We start from the raw sequence: 27376 nt of genomic DNA, 5'->3' as shown, positions 1-27376 counted from the left end.
GAATATATAAATAATTCACCAATAATTCACCAAAGAAAGTAAATGAGTAGCCAATAAGCACATCAGTCACCAGGGAAATTAAAATTCAAACCACAATGCAAAATCCTGCATACCCAGTAGAATGAATAAAATTAAAAAGACCAACAATGTCAAATACTGAGAAGGATGATGGAACAACTAGACCTCTCATACATTGCTGCTGGGAGTATACAGTGGTACACTCTGGAGAGCAGTTTGTCAGTCTCTCATAAACACAAACTTACTATACCCCCCAGCAAGCCTGTTCCTAAATATTTCCAGGATGCTCATGAGTGAGATCAGATAATAGTTTTATTTTTCTTACTAAATTATATTTTTGCATCAGTGGTATGCAGAATTCATTAAGTTGAATTTTAAGCTTTCTTTTCCTATGTTCTATCAAAATTTATGTCAGTTATCATCCTTAAAATTAAAGTAGAATTTATTCTATGAAACTTCTAGAGTGTGATACTTTTATAGTGTGTAGCTCTTTGAAAATTTCTCAATTTCCTGTTTCTTGGTCTGCTTATCTAGATTTTCTATTTCCTTTTTCATAAGTCAAAATAATACCTATTTTCTTAGAAAATTGTCAGCTCCACTCATTTTCAAATTTATTGGGATGATACGGCTAAATTAGGCTTTTTTAAAAATAGTTTTCTTAATTTCCTTTGTATCTGCCTTTTAATATACTCTCAATTCCTTTTTTTGTGTTTTTATATTAACATGACTACTTTTAAAAAATCAGTTGGTCCTAGATTTATTGTATAGTTCTTTTCATAGAACCATCTCTTGAATTTATTATTTTGACAGTTTTCTTTATTCCTAATTCATTTATTTCATTAGCTTTTCTGATTCTTCTACTTCGTTGCTCAAGTTTATCATTCTTTTTCTTATTTTCTTAGTAGAACATTTTCATTTGTTCTCATTAAATAGTATACAATTTTTAAGTTATGAGTTTTTCTCAGAGAACTGGTTCAGTTGACTCCTATGTTCTTGTAATAAATCTTTATTAATGCTTTATATATTCTTTTGTGTCATATTTTAATTCTTATTTGACCCAAGTGTAGTTTTAGACCCTTTAATGTTTTCCAGTTGAAACCTTGAGTTGTCTAGATAAGCACTCACAGTGATAGCCAGTAATTTCAGTTTTGCCTTTTTCTTCGTTGTGCTGTTTAGCTCGTGGCACGAACCTCTCCTTGTGGAACCAACTAGAGTTGGTATAAATATGTGGGTCAGGCCTTTTTCCATTTCAGAGTAGTCAGCACCTTAGAGGAGCATGCACTTATAGAGCTAAATAAATAACTAGAGAACTGAGCATAACTACCTATAAAAATTGAAATAACAAAAACAGGGACTCCTAAGGATTTAAAATAAGGATGATATTGTGGACAAAATACAAAAATAAAAAGAGGTACATATTTAATTCAGATGATTATGCAAGAGATAGGGATATATGGGTGACTAAATGGCTTGATAAAATTTTTATTATCTTAATTAAAAGCTGAGGAACAAGAAAAGAAAAGGGAAAGTATGTCTGTAATAACCCAGTTAATATCAACATGAAGGGAACTGAGTGGAGAGAAGACCAAGGGATTTATTAGAGTGTGGTGTAGTACGTGTTTTATTAGTGGGAAGATATACTTCTTGATAAGTTGAAGAAATTATTAGGAGCACATGAATAAGAAAATGTGATGTAGGTTGAGGACAGTCATTATAAGAACAAATTTGTATAGCCTTAAACCATCACAAGAAAACACTATTTATTTAGGAGAAAAAGGAACGGAATTAAAAAGGAAAGAAAAGAAGGAATACTAAATGGAAAATGTGAACCTAAGTAGTGTCGAATGCTGACTCCTAAAATATCACCAAGATAACTTGTTGATAAGACAAAGCTGAGTTTAATGCTTACCATGGTAAGGGAGATCACTACCTCACCAGAGCCATAGTAAGCCTGTCAGACGAGGAAGGACAAAGTTGAGATATATATTGAGATTTTAAGTCTTGTTTAACAAGGGCCTTTCAGTTGGAGAGTTATGGTTGATTATGGCTTGGTTATGATTGGGTAAGGATCATGATATAATAGTTTTGGATTGGTGAGTGGAGAATTTGGAGGTAAGAGGTTTAGAGTTTTAGAGTGTTAACCATCATTTGATACTTTCTGTTAAAGAGTTGATGGATCTTTCAAGAAGTTCCTGGAATCAACAATAACTTATTTTGCAGCTTCTCTCTTTCTGAGCAAGAGTTTTCTGGAAGAGTAAACTCATGTTGATGAAGACAGTGTAACAGTAAAGTCATGTTAATGTAGACAATAAGCTGTGTGGGTGATTTTCATTCTCAGAAGATAGAAATAATAGTTGAATTCCTGGGGTTAGGGAGGACCCAGCTGCTCCATGTTATTTGTTCTTTTACTACACTACTAGATTTGTCTTGCCAGTATCTTATTCAGGATATTTGCAGTTATATTCATTAGTAGGATTGGCCTGTTCTGTTTTCTTGTGTTTACAGTATCTGTTTTTGGTATCAGTTAGGCTAGCTTTGTTGAATTAGTTCCTCCCTCCCTGAAACATTTTCTTTTAAGATCAAGATGATCTCTTTCTTGAAGATGGGTAGATCTTACTATTTTGATTTTCTCTACTCACATTTTATTTTATGACTTCTTTTTAAATATGTTCTACCTGCTTTTTGATTGTTAAGGACTATTATAGTTTATATTCCATCACGGTTATATAGCCTTGTTATACTTTTATTATTATTTTAAGTATATTTTTTGACCTTCCTATGAATTTGTACCAAAAGAGCATGGTTCCTGGTTGTCTTATGACTTAGCTTATCATCTTGAACCACCATCCCCATTTCTTAAATTAATCCTCTTTATTTTTTTCCCCCAATCTATCTCAGTTAAGTAGATAGATCTCATTTTCTGACCAGGAAGAAAATTAAGGAGAATTATAATTTTAGTTTTCCTTTATCTTTCTATTAGTTATCAATGTGTCATCTTTAGGAAAATGTTTTAAACAATGTATATTATCTATTCTTATGGAAAAGTGAACCATGTTGAGTATTTTTTTATCCTTATATTTCTACTTTGATTTACTTTTTTAAAAAACAATTTATTTATTTATTTATTTATATTTTTGGCTGCATTGGATCTTCGTTGCTGCGTGGGGCTTTCTCTAGTTGCAGCGAGTGGGGGCTACTCTTGGTTGTGGTGTATGGGCTTCTCATTGCTGTTGCTTCTCTTGTTGCAGAGCACAGGCTTTAGGCTCATAGGTTTCAGTAGTTGTGGCACACGGGCCCAGTAGTTGTGGCTAACGGACTCTAGAGTGCAGGCTCAGTAGTTGTGGCGCACGGGCTTAGTTGCTCCACGGCATGTGGAATCTTCCCAGACCAGGGCTTGAACCCGTGTCCCCTGCATTGGCAGGCAGATTCTTAACCACTATGCCACCAGGGAAGTCCTGATTTACTTTTTAACTATAAAAAATTAAAATAGACCTTGTATGAAGGGCATCTTTTTAATGACATTTTCCCCCCATATATAGGAAGTTCACAAATGGGTGCTACTATAGTAGATGCTTTGGATACCCTTTATATTATGGGACTTCATGATGAATTCCGAGATGGGCAAAAATGGATCGAAAACAACCTTGATTTCAGCGTGGTGAGTATACAATTCATAATTTATTCCATTGACTATGAAAAGACACTGTAACAATAGTTTTGAGTGTTATACTAGCAGTTTAAGGAAATCCTAAGTCCCCCTTCTTCTTTTGCGATTGTCAGTTGTTCAATTTTTGTGTAAAATAAACACCCTTTCTCACCATTTCCCTTTTCCTTTTCTTACCCTTATCATTTAAGGTAATGTGTTGCATGTGTTAAGGCAAGAGTTAGGGAGAAAAAGCACATTGAATTAGAAACATCAGGAAACCATAAGTTACTTTATAAATATTAAGTGTTTTATTATTTTTTAAAGAAATAATGATTGGCACAGTTTTTTTAAACATTTTTAAAAAAATCTATTTTATTTTTTAAATTGAAGTATAGTTGATTTACAGTGTTGTGGATTTGGCACAGTTTTGAAGCGCCTTCATAGTTAGGTACATGCTCATCCTTCCAGCATTTTGGCATAGTTGTTAAGTAGTGCTGCTTAGGTTTGAAGCCCAGCACAGTCACAATTCTAGTGATATTTGGGAAACCTACCTATAAGTAAGTGCTACTTATTCTTTCTAAACCTGTCATAAAATTGCTATCCTATTGCAATATTGTGAGGATTATTTGAAATAATCTGGTACATATTCAGTGTTCAGTAAATGTTAGCAGTTATTTTCTTTGTTACCAGTCTTCACCTAAAAGATGTGTGGACTATTTTGTCATATTCATTTTCATCTTTCATGATATTTTTACTTGCTGTTCCTTCTGACTGTAGTGAGAAGCCACTCCTTATCTGTTTTTCTCTTTGGCAAACTCTGTATCATTCAAACTCTGTATCATTAGCCTTTCCTGATGGTAATTAGACAAAAACTGATTACTTTCTTTTATATTATTTTAGCATTTTGGACATAGCTCAGAACAGTTTTTATTATCAGGTTTAGATTTGGCTGTGAATGACAGAAAATCTAGTATAAAATAGCTTAAGCAAGATACATGTTCATTTCTCTTTCATGCAAGTCAAGTACAAAGATAAACAGTTTAGGGCTGGTTTGGGTAGCTCCTCGATGACCAAGGACCTAGGATCCTTTGTCTTATTATTCTGTCAACTTCAGTATAAAGCTTCAACCTCATGGTACAAGATGATTCCTCAAGATAGGGTAGATAAACCTTCCAGTGGCATAAAGGAGGAAGGGGTAGAGAAAAGATATGTGACTGCTCAGAAGTTGGTTACCCCATTTTTGCTTGTGTATTATTGAGTGAATCTAACTCATGTGGCCCCACCTTACTGTAAAAGGGGATTGAGAAATGCAGGTTTTTTTCCCCTGTATAGTTATGTAGCTCTTAGAGATTATGTACTTCAAGGTCATGAAGATATATTCTTGTATTTAATTCTAAATGTTCTAAAGTTCTGCTTTTGCATTTAGGTTTTTAGTCCTTACATAGTTGAGTTTGTGGGTAGGTTAAGATAGGTAACTATCAATTGATCCTAGCACATTTATTTCTCTACTATTTATACATGCCACATTAGTCATGTATTATATTACTCTATTCTTTTCTACTGGCTTTTCTCTTTATCCCTACATCAATATTTTAGTAGTCTAAATATTTATTATATTCTTAACTAGTTTTATAAGAAAAGCTTAATATCTATAGCTGAATCTTGATATCTGATCTTATTCTACTAGGAAATTATCTTAGCAATTCTCAGTTCTTCTTTTAAGCTCTGGAAAAACTGTGTTGAAATTTTGCTGAGGATTGCATTCAATTTATAGATTAATTTGGCGAGAATTGGCATTTGTGAATCTCAAATACTCCTGTTTGTTAATATGGCAGCTTTATTATGCCTCATAATTTGTTGGTATATCATTGTGTCAGTTGGCTCAATCAAGAACCAGAACTGTACAGTTTTTTAAATTAGAGAATTTAGTGTTTAGAATTGTTAACCAAGTAATGGGGCACTGAAAAGACAGAAAGGGAACACTGTGGTATTACAAGAGGTAGTAACTACAATAAATGGCTGCTGTGCCTGGAACTGTGAGAACAGTGGGGAGAGGTTGAGATCATTAAAATTTACTAGCTTGGGACTCTGTTTTTGATACCTTAGGAGTTCTTAAAAGGGGCTTCTCAGACCTGGGGCTCAGACCTCTGAGGAGGGGGTGCCTAGTTAGAGCTTGGTATCTCTAAAGGGCACAAGGAGGCTGATTTGGGGAATGTGTCTCTGGCAGGGGAACTGTAACCTGGAACCACCTACCACTGCCAGGGTGAAGAACCATGGCTGGTTTGACACTGTCAGAAACTAGAAGTAGACTGGAAGGAATAAATTCCTTTTTCTTCCTTCAGCTTTGCATGACCTTTGTAGAACCTTCTATCATCAGCAGGGCTTATAAGGAAGCCAGATGCGTTTGAAGAGTTCTAGTTTCAGTATACTGAAGTAGAGTGTAGAAGGATGGATTTGAAGCTGAGAAAAAATAGCTTAATAATCAGCACAGTCATTTTCCATTCTTTCACTTTTACCCTTTCTGTGTCATACGTTTTAGCTCTATATTTTACATATAGTGCGTATTTAGATTTTGTTATTTTTGCCCAGTCTTGGAGTCTTTTAACTGTTAAGCTTGAAATATTTACATTTAGTATAACATATTTTTAGAGTTGAATCTTCAATCATTGTTTTGCTACCTATATCATTATTATACTTCTCATTTGCCTTTATTTTCTGTCTATCTTATTTGGATTAAATTACTTCATGTCTCTTTTTCCCTCTACTAGTTTGACTTTATACTTTCCATTTCCATTCATTTTGGGGTTACCCTTAAAATTTTAATAGGTATACTTACCAAAGTTTAAAATTAATCATTTTCTCTATCCTTCTTCTGAAAAACATAAGGATCTTAGAATGCTTTAATTTAGCTCATCTCCCTCTTGTCTTATGTGTAATTGTTGTCTAGTTGGTCCCAACTTGTATTTGAAACTTCCAAATTAAGTAATGAATAAATAAATAAATATATTTATTGAGTGCCTTCTCTGTGACAGACACTGTTCTAAATCTGTGGATACAGGAATTAACAAAACAGAGTCTTATCTCTAGTTTATACTAGTTTCTATTCTAGTTTGAGGAGAAAAGCAGTAAATACATATTCAAGATATATTGAATATAGCACGTCAGATAGTGATAAGTGCTTACTCTTGAAGAAGAGTAAGTAGGATTGGCGTAAGTGGTGGTGAGGGGTTGCTATTTTATATCCATTGGATATTGAAGGTGACGTTTCTGAGAAGAGACCCAAGGGAAGCCATGTGGATATGAGAGATCCAAGCTTTCTCCTAATAGATATTATAGCTGAGTATAGGATTAGAGGTTGATGACTATTTTCTCTTAACCTTTTAAAGATACAGTTCTATTGTCTTCCTGTTTCTGTTATGCTATTGAAAAGTATGCTATCAGTTTAATATTTAAAAGGTAATCTGTCTTTTTTCCCCTTGTTTTAACATTTTCTTTTTTTTGCTTTGTTGTTCTGTAATTCCATTACCGTTCTGTATTTAGACTATTCCTTAAAGGACTCATGTTTTATCAGTCTGAGGACTTTTGTTTTCATCAATTTAGAAAGATTCTCAGTCATTTCTCCTGTGAATAATGCCTCTCCCTCAGTCTCTCCCTTCTCTCCCTCTAGAAACTTTTCTTATCTTCTGTCTCTTGTGAGGGAAGGTATGAATTTTACACATGAGAATTATATAATATTCAGATGATAATAAGTGTTAACTGGGGAAATAGTACAGAGTAAGGAATATTAGTGATGAGGAATTACTTCACAATTTTATATTGTGTGGTCAGAAAAACTTTCTAAGTGAAATTTGCTCAGAGATCTGCAGGTAAAGTATAAAGACTGACACAGAAGTGAGTTTGACAGTTCTCAAACAGCAGGTAGACCCGCTGGGTAATAAAAAAGTGAGTCAGAGGGACATTGGTAGGAGATGATGTCAGAGAGGTTGTGGGGAATCAGATTATGTTGGGTCTAGTAAGTCATTTTACTGAGTGTAACCAGAAGTCATTGTAAGGTTTCGCACAGAGTAGTAACCTATGCTAACTTTAGATTTAAAAGGTTCACCACTGTAACTATATGGTGCTGAATAAGTAGAGTGCTGAGAAGAGGGTAAGGATGGTATTATTGTTCTAGGGAGTGGAGAGAGGCCCTCTCTCCCTCTTTTGCTTCCTCTCTATATTTAGTGAATGTCTACTATGTACCCTGCAGTATGCTATATATTGGGAATATATGAAGTAGTATAAACCACTTTGCTTTTGAGGATGGGGTAGGATAACAGTTATGTTATTAAAAAACTACATTATATTGTGAAAATTCTATATTAGAGAATTATTCTTGTGTTAGCAAATGATGTCTTCTGCCTATGAATGTTGGAAAGACTTCAGGGTAATATATATTTCCTTTTAATTTTTACTTAAAAATTAATTATGAGTGTTATTTTTCTGTTAGTCAGTTTTGTATATTCTGTGGATTCTTTGGTTTTTTTCTTTGCCACTTCTAATTTCTTTCCATGCATTAGAATGTTCTTCAGCAATATCTTTATCCATATCTAAATACAAACCTATAGACTCTATGTGGTAGGGTTATTAATACTGCTATACTTGTGGCAAATTTCGTTCCGTTTGTCGTTTGCCTTTTAATTTTGTTCATGATTTTTTTTCTTATAGGTAATTTTCATTATGGGGAAATTCAAGTCCTTCTATCATCATTTGTTATCAATGCTATCGATTTTATGCTTACAAAGTACCTGCTTTCTCAAGGAAGTATAGATATATTGTCACATTTTTTCTACTTTTTTATTTCAGTTTTTACCTAGGAGTCAGTTTTTTCAACATTATTAATTGAAAAATCTATCATCTTGCCATTATATTTTGGTACCTCCTTTAACATTGATTAAGTTACATATACTAGAAAAACATTTAAAATTCATGAGGAGAGATAGAAGTAAAAATGGACGTTATAGTCTAGTGATTAGAACAGAAAGGGACCAGTAGAGAGAACACTTCCAAAATTCAAGAAGTAGAGGCTTTCATGAGGGAGAATAGTCAATAGCATCAAATATCTTGATAATTTCACAATAATATGTAAGGCACATGAAAATGGCCCATTGGTTATGGCAATTAGGAAGCTGTGCTGACAGCAGTAGAGGAGTTTCAGTAACATTAACAAATGGGAGGTGAGATTGCAGTTGCATGAGAAACGAAGACATAGAAAGTGGAAAAAAACATTCTCCCCAGCATGTTTGTGAGAAACATATGAAGCATTGAAGATATTTTGAAACCTTTACAGCTTTATGTATATGTGAATATTTTCAATATGTTTTCACAGAATTCAGAGGTGTCTGTGTTTGAAGTCAACATTCGATTTATAGGAGGCCTACTTGCAGCATATTACCTTTCAGGAGAGGAGGTGAGCAAAATCAAGTGATACGTTGTTTGGGGGGAAAGGGTTGTGAATGGAATTTAGTAAAATGAAAGATTTCATGTCGTCTTTTTATTTTTTTTATGAATTTATTTTATTTATTTTTATTTTGGCTGTGTTGGGTCTTCGTTGCTGCGCACAGGCTTTCTCTAGTTGCATTGAGCAGGGGCTCCTCTTCATTGCTGTGCGCGGGCTCCCCATTGTGGTGGCTTCTCTTGTTGCGGAGCATGGGCTCTAGGCGTGCGGGCTTCAGTAGTTGCAGCACTTGGGCTCAGTAGTTGTGACTTGCGAGCTCTAGAGCGCAGGCTCAGTAGCTGTGGCGCACAGGCTTAGTTGCTCCATGGCATGTAGGATCTTCCCGGACAAGGGCTCGAACCCGTGTCCCCTGCATTGACAGGCGGATTCTTAACCACTGTGCCACCAGGGAAGCCCCATGTCATCTTTTTAAATTGTCCAGTATTGGACTAATCTACAGGTTTGCTGAAATAACTAGATCTTCAGGTAGAGCTCTGTTTCTTGGGAATAATGATTTTTCCATTTTGAGAATCTCAGTGAAACAGATTCATCACAGATCCTAGCACTATATACACTATGTCTCCTCTGTAAGAGTTATCCTTCCCCAGGATTTACCATTGCAATTAATTACATGGTTGAAACAAAAGTAGAAAATATATTAATAAGATTAGAATTAAGGAATGAATCAGTAAGAATGAATATGGATCCTCCTAAGTCCAAAAATTAATTAATATAACTGCCTATTTAGAAATTGAATGCAATTTATTGCTGTAAATTAAGACAAAACAAAACAACAGCTCTGAATTCTCCTTTATGGAAGTCTTGGTGTAATACACACAGACACGCTTGAGACTTACGGTGATGGGGAAGTGGGTGTAGGAAATTGCTTTTTACTACTCAGATGGGTTAAAGAGTGGGCTTGGAGAGTGTGAGAAAGAGAAGCTAAAGGAAGAGGTTATAGTCATTTCTGTTTTGTTTTCTGAGAAACTCCTTGGCACATAGATTTAATTGATTTGTTGGCCTAAATGATTGTAAGATAGCTTTGTAAATTTAAGAAAACTCACTTTTTATTATATGTATTGTAAAGATGGATTTTTATATTGTCTTCAGTTTTTATTTTTTGTGTTTAACTTTAAAGTGGTCATTTTTAGGATTGTTTTTCCACTTATGGCTTCTAGATTTTGGTCTTTAGAAAGCCTTCCCTATGACTGTATCATTATAAAACAAATATTTCTACTTTTCTTCTGGATTTTTATGATTTTATATGCTTATATTTAATTATTTCATCTATCTTTGTGTGCTTTTGTGTGTAAAGAGTGAGATACCCATGTACAACTTTTTCTGTAGAAGAAATATGTTTGAAGATGATGGTATTTAATATATAATATAGATAAATAACACTTATCTTAATATATGATTTTACTGTCAACCTTTACTATGTAATTTGATTATACCTCCAACCTATGTTTCAATTGTCAGAACACTTCAGTTCCCATTTAATAAAATAAAAGGTTTATACTCTGGCAAAGAGGTTTTCAAACTTCAGTGTGTTTCAGGGTCACATAGCGTGCTTTATAAAAATGAAGATTCCAAGCCCTGCTCACAGGACTGAAATTCAGTTGGTTTGAGGTGGAAACCATTATTTATGGTTTTAATAAAGTACTCCGTGTTAAAGGTGATTTTGGAAATGCTGATTCTATACTTTGAGAAACTCTGACCTAGCTTACATGAATAAAATCATTGTAAATTAATTGATAGGATTTTTTGGTCAGGTTTATTGATGTATTATTATATAGAGTAAAATTCACCCACTTTAGTGTATACTTCTTTGAGTTTTGAGAATGCATACAATCTAGTAAGCACCAGCACAAGTAAGATATAGAAGAATTCTATCATCCCAGAAAATTCCCTTCTACCATTTTATAGTTACCCCGCATGCTACCACCAGCCTCTGGTAATGACTGATCTGTTTTCTGTTCATACAGTAAGGAGTACTGGCTTCTTTCATGTAGCACAATGCATTTGAGATTTATTCATGTATTTAGTAATTCATTCCTTTTTACTGCTGTATGGTATTCCATTGTGTGGCTCTAACAGTTTATCCATTCACCAATGGATTGGTTTTTAGTTTTGGAGATTCTGAATAAAGCTGCTATAAATATTTGTATTAGGATTCTGTGGGATCATAAATTTTTATTTCTCTTGGGTAACTGTCTAGAAGTGGGATTGCTGGATCAAATGGTAAGTAAACTTTGGAAGAACTCCCCAGACTTTTTCAAATAGTTGCCTTCCATCATGACCAGTAATTGGTATTGAGAGTTTCTTTATTATTTTTAGCTCTTCTAATAGGTGTGTATTAGTATCTCATTGTGGTTTTAGTTTACTTTTCTCTAATGACAAACTATGTTGAGCACCTTTTCATGTGCTTATTTGCCATTCATATATCTTCTTTAATTATTCACTCTTTGGCCATCAAATTTTTTTTGTTTTCTCATTATTGAATGTTGAGAGTTTTTTGTATATTCTGTATATTCTGGACATAGGACTTTTATAACCTATGTGCAAATATTTTCTCTCTGTCTTTGGCTTTTCAGTGACTTAACAGTATCTTTTGAAGGACTGATGTTGTTACATCTTGAAGTAGTCCAGTTTATCAGTTTCATCTTTTATGGTTCATGTGTTTGGCATTTTATTTACAAAGTGTTGCCTAATCCAAGGTCACAAAGATTTTCTCTTGTTTTCTTCTAAATATATTATAGTTTTACTTTACTATACTTTTAAATCTATAATCCATTTTGAGTTAAATTCTATGTGCTGTGAGGTAGAGGTTGAGATTCATTTCTTGCCATATGGATATCCAAAAATTCTAGCACCATTCGTTGAAAAGACTAGTCTTTCTCTATTTAATTGACTTTGCACCTTTGTTGAAAGCAATTGACCATATATGAAATCAACTGACCAAATGTGGGTATATTTCTAGACTCTGTTGTTGATCTGTGTATCCATCCTTTTGGTATTACCACATTGTGTTCATAATTATGGCTTTATGGAATTGAAATCATGGTCTTTATGGTCTCGTAATCAGGTTATGTGTGAGTCCTCCAACTTTGTTCCCCTTGAAAATTGTTTTGGCTATTCTAGTTTTATTTTCTATATAAATTATAGAATCAGTTTCCTGATTTCTACAAAATATCTTACTGGGATTTTGATTAGGATTATATTTAGTCTATCAGGAAGTTTAGGGAAAATTGATATCTTCCAATCCATGAACATAGCATATCTCTTCCTTTATTTAGTTCTTTAATTTTGTTCATTGATGTTTCTAGTTTTTACAGATCTTATACATATTTTGATGGATCTGTACCTATTTCATATTTTTTGATGCTATTAAAAGTGGTACTGTACTGGTGGCGCAGTGGTTGAGAGTCCGCCTGCCGATGCAGGGGACACGGGTTTGTGCCCCAGTCTGGGAAGATCCCACATGCCATAGAGTGGCTAAGCCTGTGAGCCATGGCCGCTGAGCCTGCGCATCCGGAGCCTGTGCTCTGCAACGGGAGAGGCCACAACAGTGAGAGGCCTGCGTACTGCCAAAAAAAAAAAAAAAAAGTGGTAAAATGTACATAACATAAAATAATAGCATTCACATTGTTGTGCACTATGCAGTTGATTTTTATATTGACCTTGTGGCCTGAGATTATCATAAATTTACTAGTTAATTCTAGTCACTTTTAAATGGATTTTAATAGATTCTTTGGGAATTTCTTTGTAACTAATCATGTCGTCAGTGAACAGAGATGTTTTATTTCTCTATATAGAGAACAGTTTTATTTGTATAGTTTTTTTTATTTCTTTTTCTTGCCTTATCACATTGCCCAGAACCTTCACTAAATACAGAGTTAAATGGGAGTGGTGAGAGTGGCATTCTTGCCTGGTTCTTGATATTAGGGGAAGAGCATTTAGTTTTTCACCATTAAGCATAATGTTAGACATAAAGTTTTATTTTTTGTTGTTTGTTTGTTTTTGTAGATGCCCTTTATCATCTTGAAGAAGTTCCCTGCTATTCCTATTTGCTGAGGTTTTTAAAATCATGAATGGATGTTGAATGTTGTCAAATGTTTTTATGGCATTTAATTAGATGATTATATGGTGTTTCTTCTTTATCTGTTGATAATGTGAATTATGCTGGTTGATTTTTGACCATGAAACCAACCTTGCATTTTTGGGAAGAAACCCCACTTGGTCATGGTGTATTATCCTTTTTAAATATTGCTGGGATTGATTTGATAATGTATTGTTGAGAATTTTTTTGTATCTGTGTTCATATGGGATATTGATCTACAGTTTTAATATCTTTTTGTGTATGTGTGTTTTGTAGAAGAGTAATACTGACCTTGTAAAATGAGTTTGGAAGTGTTTCTTCTTTTTTTCCATTGGAGAAGTTTGTGTATAATTGGTATTATTTCTTCCTTAAATGTTTGGTAGAATTTCCCAGTGAAGCCACATGGGGTTGGAGTTTTTTGTTTTTGTTTTTCCCACTAAGTTTTAAAATGTATGTATTCAATTTCTTTGGTAGATATAACACTGTTCAGGTTATTTATTCATGAGTGGCTTTTGTAGTTTGTGTGGCTTTTGTTGTTTGTGTATTTCAGGGAATTTGTTTCCTCTGAATTGTGGACATAAAGTTGTTTGTATTACTTTGTTATTATCCTTTTTATATCTGTAGGGTCTTTAGTAATGTTCCCCATCTCATCTTCTCTTTTGTTGTCAGTCTGGCTACAAGTGTATTAATATTTTTATTTCAAAGAACTAGATTTTGTTTCATTGAGTTTTCTCTATTTTTGTGTATTCAGTTTTATTAATTTTTTGCTTTTATCTTTACTTACTTCTTGCTTTGGGGTTAAGTTGCACCTCTCTCCCCATTTCTTTTCCTGTTTTTTTCCAGTTCCTTATGGTTGGAGCTTGTTAGCTCATTAATATGACACCTTCTCTTATTTTATTTTATTGATTTATTTTTATCTTATTTTTTACTGAAGTATAGTTGACTTAACAATATTCTATTAGTTTCAGATGTATACATAGTAATACAGTATTTTCATAGCATATACTCCATACAGAGTTATTTTAAGATATTGACTGTATTCCCTGTTCTGTACATTACATCTTTGTAACTTATTTTTTCCCAGTAGTTTGTAAGCATTAATATCATAGATTTGCTTCTCAGTCTTTCTTTAACTGCATCCTATGAATTTTGATATGTTATGTTTTTATTTTCCTTTAATTCAAAATATTTTCTAATTTCTCTTCTTCCTTTTTGATTGCTGAGTTATTTAGAAGTATGCTGTTTAATTTCCAAATATTTGAGGATTTTCCAGATAGCATTCTGTTATTGGTTTCTAGTTTAATTGTTTAATTGGCAGTGAATAATGAGCAAATTTATTGAATTTTTTGATATTTGTTTCATGGGCTAGAATATGGTCTATCAAAAAGAATGTATGCTTGAAAATATGTGTATTCTGCCGTGGTTGGGTTAAAATGTCAATTAGGTCAAGCTAGATAATAGTGTTGCTTGATCTTCTGTAGTTTTACTAATTTTCTGTCTCCTTGTTCTGTCAAATACTAAGTTGAGGAGTCTTGAAGCCTCCAACTATAATTATGGATTTGTCTGTTTCTCCTTTCAGTCCTATCAGTTTTTACTTTATGTATTTTGGAGATCTCTTCTTAGGTGTGTACATATTTAGGATTGTTATGTCTTCTTGGTGAATTTGGTTTTTTATTGTTTTAAAATTTTTCTCTTTATTTCTGTTCATATTCTCTGTTCTTTAGTTTGTCTGATACTGTTATAGTCACTCTGGCTTTCTTTCAGGTGGTATCGCATGGTATATCTTTTAATGTGTGATCTACTTTTGAGCCTGTTGAAGGCTTTTTTCTTTTTTAATTGGGGTATAATTGCTTTACAGTGTTGTGTTAGTTTCTGCTGTACAGCAAAGTGAATCAGTTATATGTATACATATATCCCCTTTTTTGGATTTCCTTCCCATTTAGGTCACCACAGAACATTGAGTAGAGTTCCCTGTGCTATACAGCAGGTTCTCATTAGTTATCTGTTTTATACATAGTAGTGTATATATGTCAATCCCAATCTCCCAGTTCATCCCACCCCATTCCCCCCTTGGTGTCCATACGTTTGTTCTCAATGTCTGTGTCTCTGTTTTTGCCTTGCAAACAGGTTCATTTGTACCATTTTTCTAGATTCCATATATGCGTTGATATACAATATTTGTTTTCCTCTTTCTGACTTCACTCTGTATGACAGTCTCTCGGTCCATCCTCATCTCTACAAATGATGCAATTTCATTCTTTTTTATGGCTGAGTAATATTCCATTTAATATATGTACTACATCTTCTTTATCCATTCATCTGGCAATGGACATTTATTTAGGTTGCTTCCATGACCTGGCTGTTGTAAATAGTGCTGCAGTGAACATTGGGGTGCATGTGTCTTTTTGAATTATGGTTTTCTCAGGGTATATGCCCAGTAGTGGGATTGCTGGGTCATTGTTGAAGGCATTTTGCATCTCTGTTTTACCTTGATTTTTAAAGTTATTATTTCTAATACTTCATTTGACCTTTACAGTTTTCATTTCTCTGCTAAAATTCCTCATTGTCTTCATGTATGTTTTCCACCTTATCCATTAGGTCTTTTACAATAGTAATTATAGTCATTTAAAATTCTTTATGATTATTTCAACTTCATTAAGTCTGATTTGTCACTTGCTTTGTCTGTAGAAAGTGGATTAATTTTTCTTGCTTTCTTAAGTATTTAATAATTTTTTATTTAATGCAAAATATCATGTATGGATGAGACAGTAAAGACAGAGTTTAATAATATTTATGCCTGGAATAGCATGACTGTGCTATTAGTGTTAGGAGCTCAGTCAGTTTAGTCTGAGTTGAACCAGGTTTGGGTTTTTTATTGCTAAGGTTACCTACAAAGTACCACTGGCTTCAAATTCCTCTAACACTACCTTGTAATTAGAGTGGGCCTGTTTTGCAGGCAAGTTTTTCTTAATGCTCTTGCTCCACTGTCCACTTTAGGCATTCCCTGTATGCCTGTGCCTCAGAGAGGGTCTGCCTCTACACCCTGTTTCTCTCCCAGCCATGAACTCCTGTTACTTGCTACTCCATGCTTCCTAATATTTACCAGGTTAAACATTATATGATGTCTTTGAGTATTTTTTTCTTACTTTCATGCCTGACTATGTAGAGGAAATACTAAATTGTTTGTGTATAGTTGACTAATTTGCATACCAAAAAGCATATGATTCAAAATTACCTATGAACAGCTTATGAAAGAGAAGTGTCAGCCTCTGCCATTTCATTAGGCTCCTTATCTGTAGGTTGAAGCAAAATGTTGAAATTTTGGTTGCTGTTGTAATAGGAAAACACTAAAATGCTGAAAAAGTATACGTTACCAGTATTTCCATTTTTGCAGTTTTAACTCCTCAGACTTCAGGGAGAAACATTGTGAAGTGGAGGGAAGCACAAGTACTTTGGAGCTAGAGGTTTGAGGCTCTGTTCTGCCTCTGCCTCCGTTTCATAAAAATATTTGTCAAGCTATTTACCTTCTGTAATTTAAGTTTCCTCATTTATAAAAGAACGAGAGAGTTCACCTGAAAGTTGTTGGGGGGATTAAATTATGTGAAGGTGCCTGACAATATCACCTGACTCAATAGATACTACTTTACTTTTCTTTCCTCTTCCTTTGACTTTTTTCCCGTGTGGTAAGTATACTGTTTCTAACAGCTGGGAAATCCTTCTACTTATTTAAAAATAGATAAGTTAATTTCTTAGGATAGAGTCTACTAAAAGGTAGAGAAAACGTTTTACTTTTCTGACTTTCTCATACAATCAGATTTCACTGACCATTTTACTTTCGTACTTGATTGTTTTACATTGAAAGCTCTGATCCATATCTATTCCAGGAAACCAAAAATAAATCCCTGAAATCTGCTAAAAATAAATAAAACACTGACTATAAGATTATTCTAATACTGGATAGCCAATAAATTCCTATGTCTCACATAAGACAGAAAATTAACTATAATTTATAACATGGCAAAGCACCTTTCTTATATTTAGATAGAGTGTAACTAGAATAAACATTTTACATGCATTCAGTGTTCTGGTATGGGGAACCAAATGAGGGTTATATGCCATCCTAACACAGCGTTCCTCTGTCCTGTGATTTATTAATATTATAAATGTGAATCTTTATAATATTTTCTCAGAACAAGGTTATTTATTTTAAATATTCACAAGTTTAAAAATATTGATGATTTATTATGTTTACTTGAGCCTCAGATATATGACATTTCTTTTACAGTATTTTCTCATTTTATAACGGCTATCAAAGTGGCATCCCTTCCTGAGTAAGATAACAATGTAATTTATGTGGATAAATGCATCTGAAATCTGTCAGATAAAATAGAGAAATGGTTATGTAGAGTTTAATACGTTTCACAGAATATAAACACAAAATAAAAGAAACAACAAAAGCAAACTTTTTCTTTACTAAAACACAATTGTGTACTTCATTGCCAGTAGGTAAGATCGTTTCTGAGTAAGTTCAGGGATATTTTCTTTTTTACTTTTGGCTGCATTGGATCTTCGTTGCTCCGCATGGGCTTTTTCTAGTTGTGGCGAACGGGAGCTACTGTTTGTTGCGGTGCGCGGCCATCTCATTGCAGTGGCTTCTCTTGTTGCGGAGCACGGGCTCTAGGCATGCGGGCTTCAGTAGTTGTGGCGTGTGGGCTCAGTAGTTGTGGTGCACGGGCTTAGTTGCTCCACGGCATGTGGGATCCTCCTGGATCAGGGATCGAACCCATGTCCCCTGCATTGGCAGGCAGATTCCTATCCAGTGCGCCACCAGGCAAGTCCCAGGGGTATTTTCTAAGGCAAATAGAGTGTGCCTTTTTTGCCCTAAAGTTCTGAATAAAAAAAGAGAAATGTTACAGTGTTAATTTTTCCTGATTTAAATATTAGCCATTATTGTCCTTATTGAACTAATTTTCATTATATTTTTGCTTCAGAAGTTACTGCAATTTCCATTGACCTCTGCATTTTCTGTAGATGTGTTCATAATTGGATAAAACATTCCACTAAGCTTTGCTGACCTAGATACCATTTTAAATGTACTCTCCAACATTTCGTCTTAAATATGTGAGTTCATCTACATATTTGTATACATTCATACATGTTTAAAGTCACAGTACTAATACAAATTCACAGTTGATTATGATTATGACTACTGGTTTGATCAGAAGTTAGAGTTTACCACATGATCATCCCAGTAGATGCAGAAAAAGCATTTGATAAAATTCAACATCCATTCATGATAAAAACTCTCACCAAAATGAGTATAGAGGGAACATATCTCTACATAATAAAAGCCATTTATGACAAAGCCACAGTCAACATAATTCTCAATGGCAAAAAGCTGAAAGCCTTCCTGCTAAATGCTGGAACAAGACAAGGATGCCCACTCTCACCACTTCTATTCAACATAGTATTGGAAGTCCTAGCCACAGCAGTCAGACAAGAAAAAGAAACAAAAGGTATCCAATTGGAAGGAAAGAGGTAAAATTGTCATTATATGCAGGTGACATGATACTCTATAGAGAACCCTAAAGTATCCACACAAAAACTATTATAACTAATAAATGAATTCAGCAAGGTAACAGGATACAAGATTAATATACAGAAATCTGTTGCATTTCTTTACACTAACAGTGAAATATCAGAAAGAGAAGGTAAAAAAATCCTGTTTAAAATCATGTCAGAAGACAGTTTAGGGCTACCACAGGTGCTAGAAATTTAGGGGTAAAATCCAGGACAGGAGAGAGCCACAGGAGAAGCCCCAAATTCGCATGCATGAAACTGTGTATTTAGACCACTTTGTTTTATTTCCCTATGTTTATCAAGCTATACCATAATTTTCTGCCTGAAATAGACTCTCACCCTTCCACATTCTCTGCCTGGTAAAGAACTTAAAGCTTCAAAGTTTGTTTATTTTAAGCAACTCTACTGAATGAAGTTAATTTATATACAATAAAATGTACCCACTTTAAATGTGTAGTATCTAATTAAATACATTTAAATTTTAACAAATGTTTGATATGCTGTTGGAGAGAATACAAACAATACAGACTTTTTGGAAAATTATTTCGATTGTGTCAAGTAAGCATTTAAAATTTAAAATTCTCTGACCCACTAATGCACTTCTAGGAATGTATTATCTAAAAGTAACAATGGGGATACATAAGGTATACTCAGAAGGATTTTTTTCATTGCATTAGTGTTTGTAGTATCCAATGTTTGAAAACATGTAGTAGGCCAGTGTTTGCAAAGACCTGAATATTCATCTGGGGGCATGGTTAAATAAATTGATACATCTACTACTATAGAATATTGTACAACTATGAACATAAGTTTGATATATTTCAACCAGTAAACATAGGCTTGATATATTTAGTGATGAAAGCAAGTTATAGACCAATAGCTTGTGTGTGTGTGTGTGTGTGTGTGTGTGTGTGTGTTTCCATTCATCCAGTCAGTTAGCCATTGCAGTATTTGGGGCAAATAATAATAGCAGCTTGGACTAAGATGGGTTGTAGAGATGAGAGAGATAAATGATATCAAGGAAGATAAATTCAAAAGGATTGGGTGATATTTTGCAGGGGGAAATGAGGCAGAAGGAGGAGTTGGTCCCGCCTCCAGTTTTCTGGGTTTTGGTACTAGACCGATGGTGGGGCAGTTACTAGATATTGAAAACTTTAAGAATACTGGATTGGGAGGGGAATCTCATCAGTTTGTTTCCGGTGTTTTGAATTTGAGGGGATTTTGCTATATTTAAGTAGAAATAAGTAGTAGACAGATGTAATGGATCTGGTACTCACTGGAGAGGTGTTGACTGGTGATATAAATTTGGGAGTCAGTTGCTTTGCTGATAATTGAAAACAGGCACACATGAACTTGCTCAGGGAGGCAATTTAGAAAAGGAAGAGGAGACCTAGAATCAACCCTCAAGAAGCACCACATTAAAGGTCAAGTATGAGGAGGATGAGTCAATGAAGGAGGCAGGGAGATTGTAGTATTATTAAATACAAGGGAAGTATTTTAAGGAGGAACTGGTCAATAATGTCTGAAAATGCTCTTTGCTCAAATGTGTGGCTAATCCTTAGCAAGATCCCTTTAAGTAAAATGATGGGAGCAGAAACTAGGTTGAAATAGGTGGAGTAGTGAGTGGTAGGAGAGGAAACGGATACAGTAAATTAGGCAGTTTTGTAAAAATTGGAAAGGTACTTATGATACTACGTTAGTAGCAGGAAATGAAAAAAAAAGCACAGTATAAAATATGTCTATGTCTGTATCTGTATTTATATCTAATATAGTGAAATAGTAAAGCAAGTACATGAACTTGAGCTGCACTGCCTGGGTTTAAATTCAGACTTACCACTGTATGACCTTGGGCAAGTTAACTTCTCTGTTTTATACCTCAGTTTCAACCCTGTAAAATGGGAGTAACAATAGTACTTACCTCATTGGGTTGTTGTGGGGATGAAATGGATTAATATATATGCTTGCCATTATCATCATCATCAACCCAACATTTTTGTAGAATATTGTAAAGAGGCCTTAAAACTTTTACATGTTAACATTGAATGTCTCAGGGAGATGGGGTTGGTATGGAGGAGAGAGAAGATAATTTACTTGTTTACTTTAAATCTCTGTACACTTTGTTTTGCGGTACGCGGGCCTCTCACTGTCGTGGCCTCTCGCGTTGCGGAGCACAGGCTCCGGACGCGCAGGCCTAGCGGCCATGGCTCACGGGCCCAGCCGCTCTGCGGCATGTGGGATCTTCCCGGACCGGGGCACGAACCCGTGTCCCCTGCATCGGCAGGCGGACTCTCAACCACTGCGCCACCAGGGAAGCCCCACTTTGGCTTCTTAAATCAATTCATTCAGCACTTGTTGAGCATGTTGAATACATTAGGCACTCTTTTAGGTCCTAAGAATACAACAGTGAATACAAGAAAAAAATTCCTGTTCAACCGTGGCTTACATTCTGCTGTGAGGGTAAAAGGCAATAAACAAAGTATATATGGGAGAGAGAGTATGTGTATACATACACTTACATACACATATATACACTGTTAGTGATAAGTGCTCAGGAGAAAAATAAAGCATGGAAAGGGATAAGGGGTTTTTAATTTCAAATAGGATGATCAGGGAGTGCATGTGAAGATAACATTTGTGTAAAGAGCTGCAGGTGATACGAGAGAGCCTTGAGGATTTCGTTTGTAAGAGCATTTAGTTGAAAGGAACAGCAAATGAAAGTTAAAGTTAGTGAAGAAAAAGCATAACTGGCATTCTCAGAGAATAATAAAAGAGGTTAGTGGGGCTGAAGAAGGTTACTGGAGCGGGGAGAAAGGGAGTGAGGCCACAGAAGTAATAGATTTATTTGGAAAAAACATATTCTGTAGCCTTTTAAAGAGCTGTGGCTTTTACTCTGAATGAGGTGGGAAGTCATTTGAGTGTTACGAACTCTTGACTTCTATTTTACATTCTAACTCTACTAGGTTGAAAACAGATTTTTACTTTAGTAAATACTCCAATTAGAAAAGAACAACTAAAAGTGTACATGGATTCTAATATCACTTCCCTCCTCAAGAATCCACAGTGCTTCTGTGTTATCTGTTGTGTTACCCTAAGTTTCATTGCTTATGTTTTAAAGCTCTTCATAGTCTTGCCACATTTTACCTGTTTAATCCCATTTCCTCCAATTCTTCCAGACCTAGGTAATTCTTCTAGTCCTAATTTTTCTAAACCTAGGACCAGTTTTAGCATAGTTCCGTTACTTACAATTTGTTCTGGTAAAAATAACTGGGAGATTTTACATCATGGACAATGAATACATAAAAGTTTTTTTTCTATAAATAAATATCTTGGAAATCTTCATTTAAGTGTTGTTGAAGCTCTTAAACATGTAAATAATTGATTCACTTTCATCATCTCATTAGTCAAGAGTCCCAGTTGCAGGAAACAATCTGTTTTATCTAGTGATTTATTAGAAGGTACTGGCCAGCTAACAGAATCTTTGGGAAGGCCATGAAATCAGATATTTTTGTTATATAGCTTGGAAACATGCAGGCAGGAGAAATGCTCAAGCATACCATGTGGCTTTCATGGTATGATCCAACTCCATTCCCTCTGTTGCCCACATGTTATCTTTGAAGCTAGGCACCAGTCACTGGAACTTCTGTCAGAGCTACCACAGAAGAATCAGACATTGTCACCACTGTGCTTGAAAGATCACTGCTTCAGATCATTTACTTCTTCCTTCCAAATATTGCATATTTATGTATACTCAGCAATGCCTAGGCCTTGTCTCGAGCTTTAGCTGGAGTGGAGTCTGGAAAATGTTATGTATAGTTATCCATCCTCTGCAATGTATGAAGGTATGCTTGAAAGATATGAGTGAGTGTTGAGTATCTACCACATTCATAATAAAAAAAATGAAAATAAAAACGACAATGGAGTATCCTTTTTCAATTATCAGACTAGCAGCAATCAAAAGTTTGACAACTTTTATGTTAACAAAAATACAGGGAAACAGCTGGTCATAAATTCTGGTAGAAATATAAATTTGTGAAATGTGTAGAGAACAAATTGGCATTAACTATTAAAATTACAAATAAATGTACCCATAGATTCAGTAATTCCACTCTTGGAATTTATCGTACAGAGTCACATAGTTTGGAAACATACGTCTAGCAATAGGAGACTGACTAAATAAATTACAGTATGATCTATACAGGGGAAATTCTGCAGCCACTAAAGAGAAGGATGTGGAATGATTTGGAAAGATCTCCAAGGTACAATAAATGAAAGAAGCAAGTTGAGCCTAGAGTATATGATATTCTGTGTTTGAAAGACAAAGACAAAGACATGTGTGTATAAACTGTAATAGAATTTCTATTTCTGAGAAATGGAAAATGAGGATTTGATGTGACATGCTAGGAGCCATGTATACCATAGAACTGATTTAGCACAAAATATTTACTAGACATTTGAGGAATCGATAGCTATTTGCATTGTATCAATAGAAGGAACTGTGTGGTCAAGGAATAGGACTGGAAAAGGGACTTAGGTTTTACTTTGATACTTTTTGGATTTTATATTATTTGCCTGCATTGCATACTAACTAATTTGTTTTAAATTAGCTACTGCTGTTGTCTGTCAAACTATGTTTCTGCAAATAAGGAGTGTAAGGCTGTGGTATATTTATCATTAAAGATTTTGTATATTCCTGAATAAATTAAGAATTCTATATAAGGAATTTTTTCTCAATGACATAAGGGTGGTGTTTTTTGGCATCGTGTAGTATAATTGGTTACTATATATGTTAACTGACATAAGAAGTTGAAAATTAGAAAATGTGTCACTAATTACTTCTGGAAGTGAAATGAGAATGCTTTCTGTTTAGAAAAAGCTTATGTTTATAAGTTAATTTACTATTTTGAATATTAGTTTTATATGTAAAAGATGTGATAATATGTGATTAACAAATACATAGCATTAATATTAGTTCTTAGATAAGAACTTAGTCCCTTTGTCCTCATGGTAAAGCATGAGGTAAAGAAGCAATACTCTTTACTGTATAATGTAATTTCTCTTTACTAACATATAAATGTTAATACAGAGAGAACTGAGTTTTCCATTTGCTTTTCTGAGTTAATGGAATGAATATGAGAAAATTATTAAAACTTTTACCTTTTTACATTTTTTTACATTGTTACATTTTTCACTGGTATTTTTGTGTTAAAGTAAGTATTCAAGGAAATGGTAAATTGTAGATATATGAGAATATCTAATTAAAAGTTCTGCTGAGCTTTTCCTTATTTAAGGAACCTTGAAAACTATCTTAACATCATATTGCTTTTCTACTTGCACATACTCCTCTCTAATTTATACCCCCAATAATGTTGGTATGCTTTGTTAATATACTGTCACTTTAGAACTTTGATCTAGTCCTGGCTTTCAACTACTTACTTATTTGAAAAATCTAATAATATTTTAACAAAAATACTTGACTGCAGTGAAAAGATGGAACCTTAAATGTCCAATGAATTTGAAATTAATTTGAGAGAGGACAGATTTGGGGCATATAGAAGAACACGCCACTTTTCCTAGTAGGATATTATGACCTAATCTCAGTTTTGAGTCTCTATTAAGTCAGTAGTCTTCAAAATGAGGTACACAAATCTGTTGGTATATGCTAAGAATATTAGAAATCTTATTATATACGTCTTGGTAATAGTACATGGTTTTGAAAGTTTGAGAGCCATTGATATTTAGGCAATTTATTGGTTTTTTTGTTTGTTTGTTTTGCGGTACGTGGGCCTTTCACTGTTGTGGCCTCTCCCATTGCGGAGCACAGGCTCCGAACGCGCAGGCTCAGCGGCCATGGCTCACGGGCCCAGCCGCTCCGCGGCATGTGGGATCTTCCCGGACCGGGGCACGAACCCGTGTCCCCTGCATCGGCAGGCGGACTCCCAACCTCTGCACCACCAGGGAAGCCCAATTTATTGTTTTTTGTACCAAAAAAAGCAGCAGCTGGGACCAAGGGGTGAAGCATTTATAACTCATAAAATAAACTTGGAATGTGAACATAAACATTTTCTTTTCTTTTAATAAATGTGGCTGAACCTTAATGGAGAATGTTGAGGTATTAACAAGCTTATGGTAATTCAAGGGCATTTATCCAAATTGGGTTGCATCTCTTTCTTTTGTTTTAATATTTGTACTAAGCTTGTATACCATGGATGAAGATTTCATAGCCTAGTGTTTTCTCTCAGATTTTTTTCCCAGTTGAAAATAAAGATAATATCAACACCAAAACCATGTCCTTCCCTTTCAATTAATTGCAGTTTCTGGCCATTTCACGTTGGGTAGCTTTTTCCTCAGTATCCATCCACTTTACAACCATTTTCTCTGATTGCTGTATGCTCTGTGGTACCAAAAGAGATGCCATTTTTTTCCCTCGTACTTTCATGTATCCAGTACATTGTGGTGTGCATCCTGTAAGAGACCAGGAAATATTATTGACAACAGTAATTTCATAATTTATGAATGTTCATGTTTTTATCTCAGATATTCAAGATTAAAGCAGTCCAATTGGCTGAGAAACTCCTTCCTGCCTTTAACACACCTACGGGGATTCCTTGGGCAATGGTGAATCTGAAAAGGTAAATTCTATTTTTATGTGGTTATTCCTGTTCTAAAGAAATTAGATTAACTGATTTTTTGACCCTTTACAAAGGTATTAGAAATTTCTAATGATCAGCCCCCACCATACTTTTTAAGACTTAAACTGTTTTTCTCTTCATATGTACAGAAGCAGACTGTTTTTCTCTTCATATGTACAGAAGCATATTTCTTTAAAACAGTCTGATTTTTAAAATATGTTCTTTACTTTGAAACAGTTCGCTTGCCGTAACTGTATTCCAGCTTCTACTGCTTGTTTCTCTAAGTCTAGATTTCTGTCTCTTACAAAATAGTTGGTTCTTTATGATTTGCTTATTCATTTCCATTTAGTGCTGTAATGGATTCAAAGTGCTTTCCCTCTTTTGTTTTATGTACACGGCATGTTGATCTTCTTCTAAGTCAAAATGGAACACAGTATACCTTAAAATCAGGACTTCCTATTGCTGAATGTCTTACTGATGATAAAGGAAGACATAATTCCTGACGTTGACTATAGGGTCCTTTTTATGGTATTTACACTGTTGAAGTTCAAAGTGAGGCATGATTCTGTGACAGCTTTATTTGGGAAAACTAATCTGTTTTAGTCATTTCTAATGGAGAACTTTATAAAGTTTTAATTTTCACTGAGAAATCAGTATTTAATACTGAACATGACATCTAGCTTTACTATTCTTTGATGTCATGCAATATATATAATGTAAACTCCCTGTTTGTGAGGAAAAAGCTAGCTAGAGTTCCAGACCAACCTCCACAAAAGGATGTGGTCACATACCTGTTCTCTGTCCTTAGTTTCATGATAGATTTTCTGATGTTTCCTTCAGTAGCATTGTCAGAGTCATATCATATAACTTTCTTAGATAATAAGAATTTTAACTTAATTAGCTTACAACTTAAGTCTGAGATGAAGAAAGACTGCAGGATGTTATTATTATTATTATTTGTCTATATAGAAAATAACCGAAAAATCCAGCATTGCGGAACTTCAAACTTAGATTGAGATGAAAAAAGAAGGGTTTTCAAGGACCATGTCTTGAACATAAGTTTAATTTTCATGTTGTTTCTTTGTATATATTCATACACATACGCATTTTACTTGGGTTTACCGAACACAGATGTAATTATTTACCTATTTTTTAAAGGTTTTTGTTTTTGATTGAGTTCTACATGTGTCTCACAGACTTTCTTCCAATTTTGCTGTCTGAAAGCCAACTCATGTTAATAATCTAACATTATTTATCTCCTACAATATGATATGCAGCATATAGAAGCACAAACATAGATACCGGTGGAGCTTTTAAAATTTTTTATGGTTTGTTTGGATACTTGCTTTTCTACTTCTTATTTTTCTCACTCAACAAAATCTCATGGAAATACTCTTCCGGGTCATGCCACAGAACTTTAAATCAATCTCTGTGATGACTACCTAGTGGAATATAGGATGTATTATAACACATAGGTTATACCATAATTTGTTTAATCATTCCATATCAGTGGTATTTGTTTATTTCCATTATTTTGCTACCGTAAACATTGTTACAATGGCATCCTGTTATATGTGTCCTTGTGTAGTGGGGAATTTTCTCTGAAAATGATTCTTAGGAATGTGATTGCTGTATCAAAGGGCATATGTCTCTTTTATCTTTGTGGGATAGATTCCCAAGTGTGGAATTGCTGGATCAAAGCATATATGTATTTTTAAATTTAGTAATTACTCCGCAGATGTTTTCCAAAAGGCTGTAGGTCATCATATTTCCATCAACAGTGTGTGAGAGTACCAAAATGTCTACAAGTATATGTTCTGCTTCATTTTCAAGAGACTGATGGCTATAAAGTGTTACTATTGTTATTTTCATTTGTATTTTCTGCTTAGTGAATTTGAGCATCTTTTCATAAATTTGTTGGACATCTAGAT

The 27376-nt window shown here is 34.4% G+C and overlaps 1 protein-coding gene across 3 annotated transcripts in view; it reads left to right on the top strand.

The window, feature by feature from the left end:
• Window positions 1-27376, top strand: part of MAN1A2 (mannosidase alpha class 1A member 2) — a 209700-nt gene that overhangs the window by 74039 nt on the left and 108285 nt on the right. For all 3 annotated transcript variants that reach the window (XR_016394219.1, XM_089917086.1, XM_022583954.3), the window contains exons 4-6: window positions 3558-3676; window positions 9030-9110; window positions 25351-25445. Coding sequence is in view for 2 of the 3 variants with exons in the window: in XM_089917086.1 (XP_089773212.1) it covers window positions 3558-3676; window positions 9030-9110; window positions 25351-25445 (295 nt within the window). In the remaining variant the exon portion in view is untranslated. The remainder of the gene's footprint in view (window positions 1-3557; window positions 3677-9029; window positions 9111-25350; window positions 25446-27376) is intronic.

This window comes from Delphinapterus leucas, chromosome 1 (assembly GCF_059928025.1).
Source record: "Delphinapterus leucas isolate spDelLeu-1000000601 "Yukka" chromosome 1, BTC_Dleu_Yukka2, whole genome shotgun sequence".
Classification (NCBI taxonomy): domain Eukaryota; kingdom Metazoa; phylum Chordata; class Mammalia; order Artiodactyla; family Monodontidae; genus Delphinapterus; species Delphinapterus leucas.
Note: the sequence above shows the minus strand (reverse complement) of the source record. Positions and strands in the feature narration are given on the sequence as shown.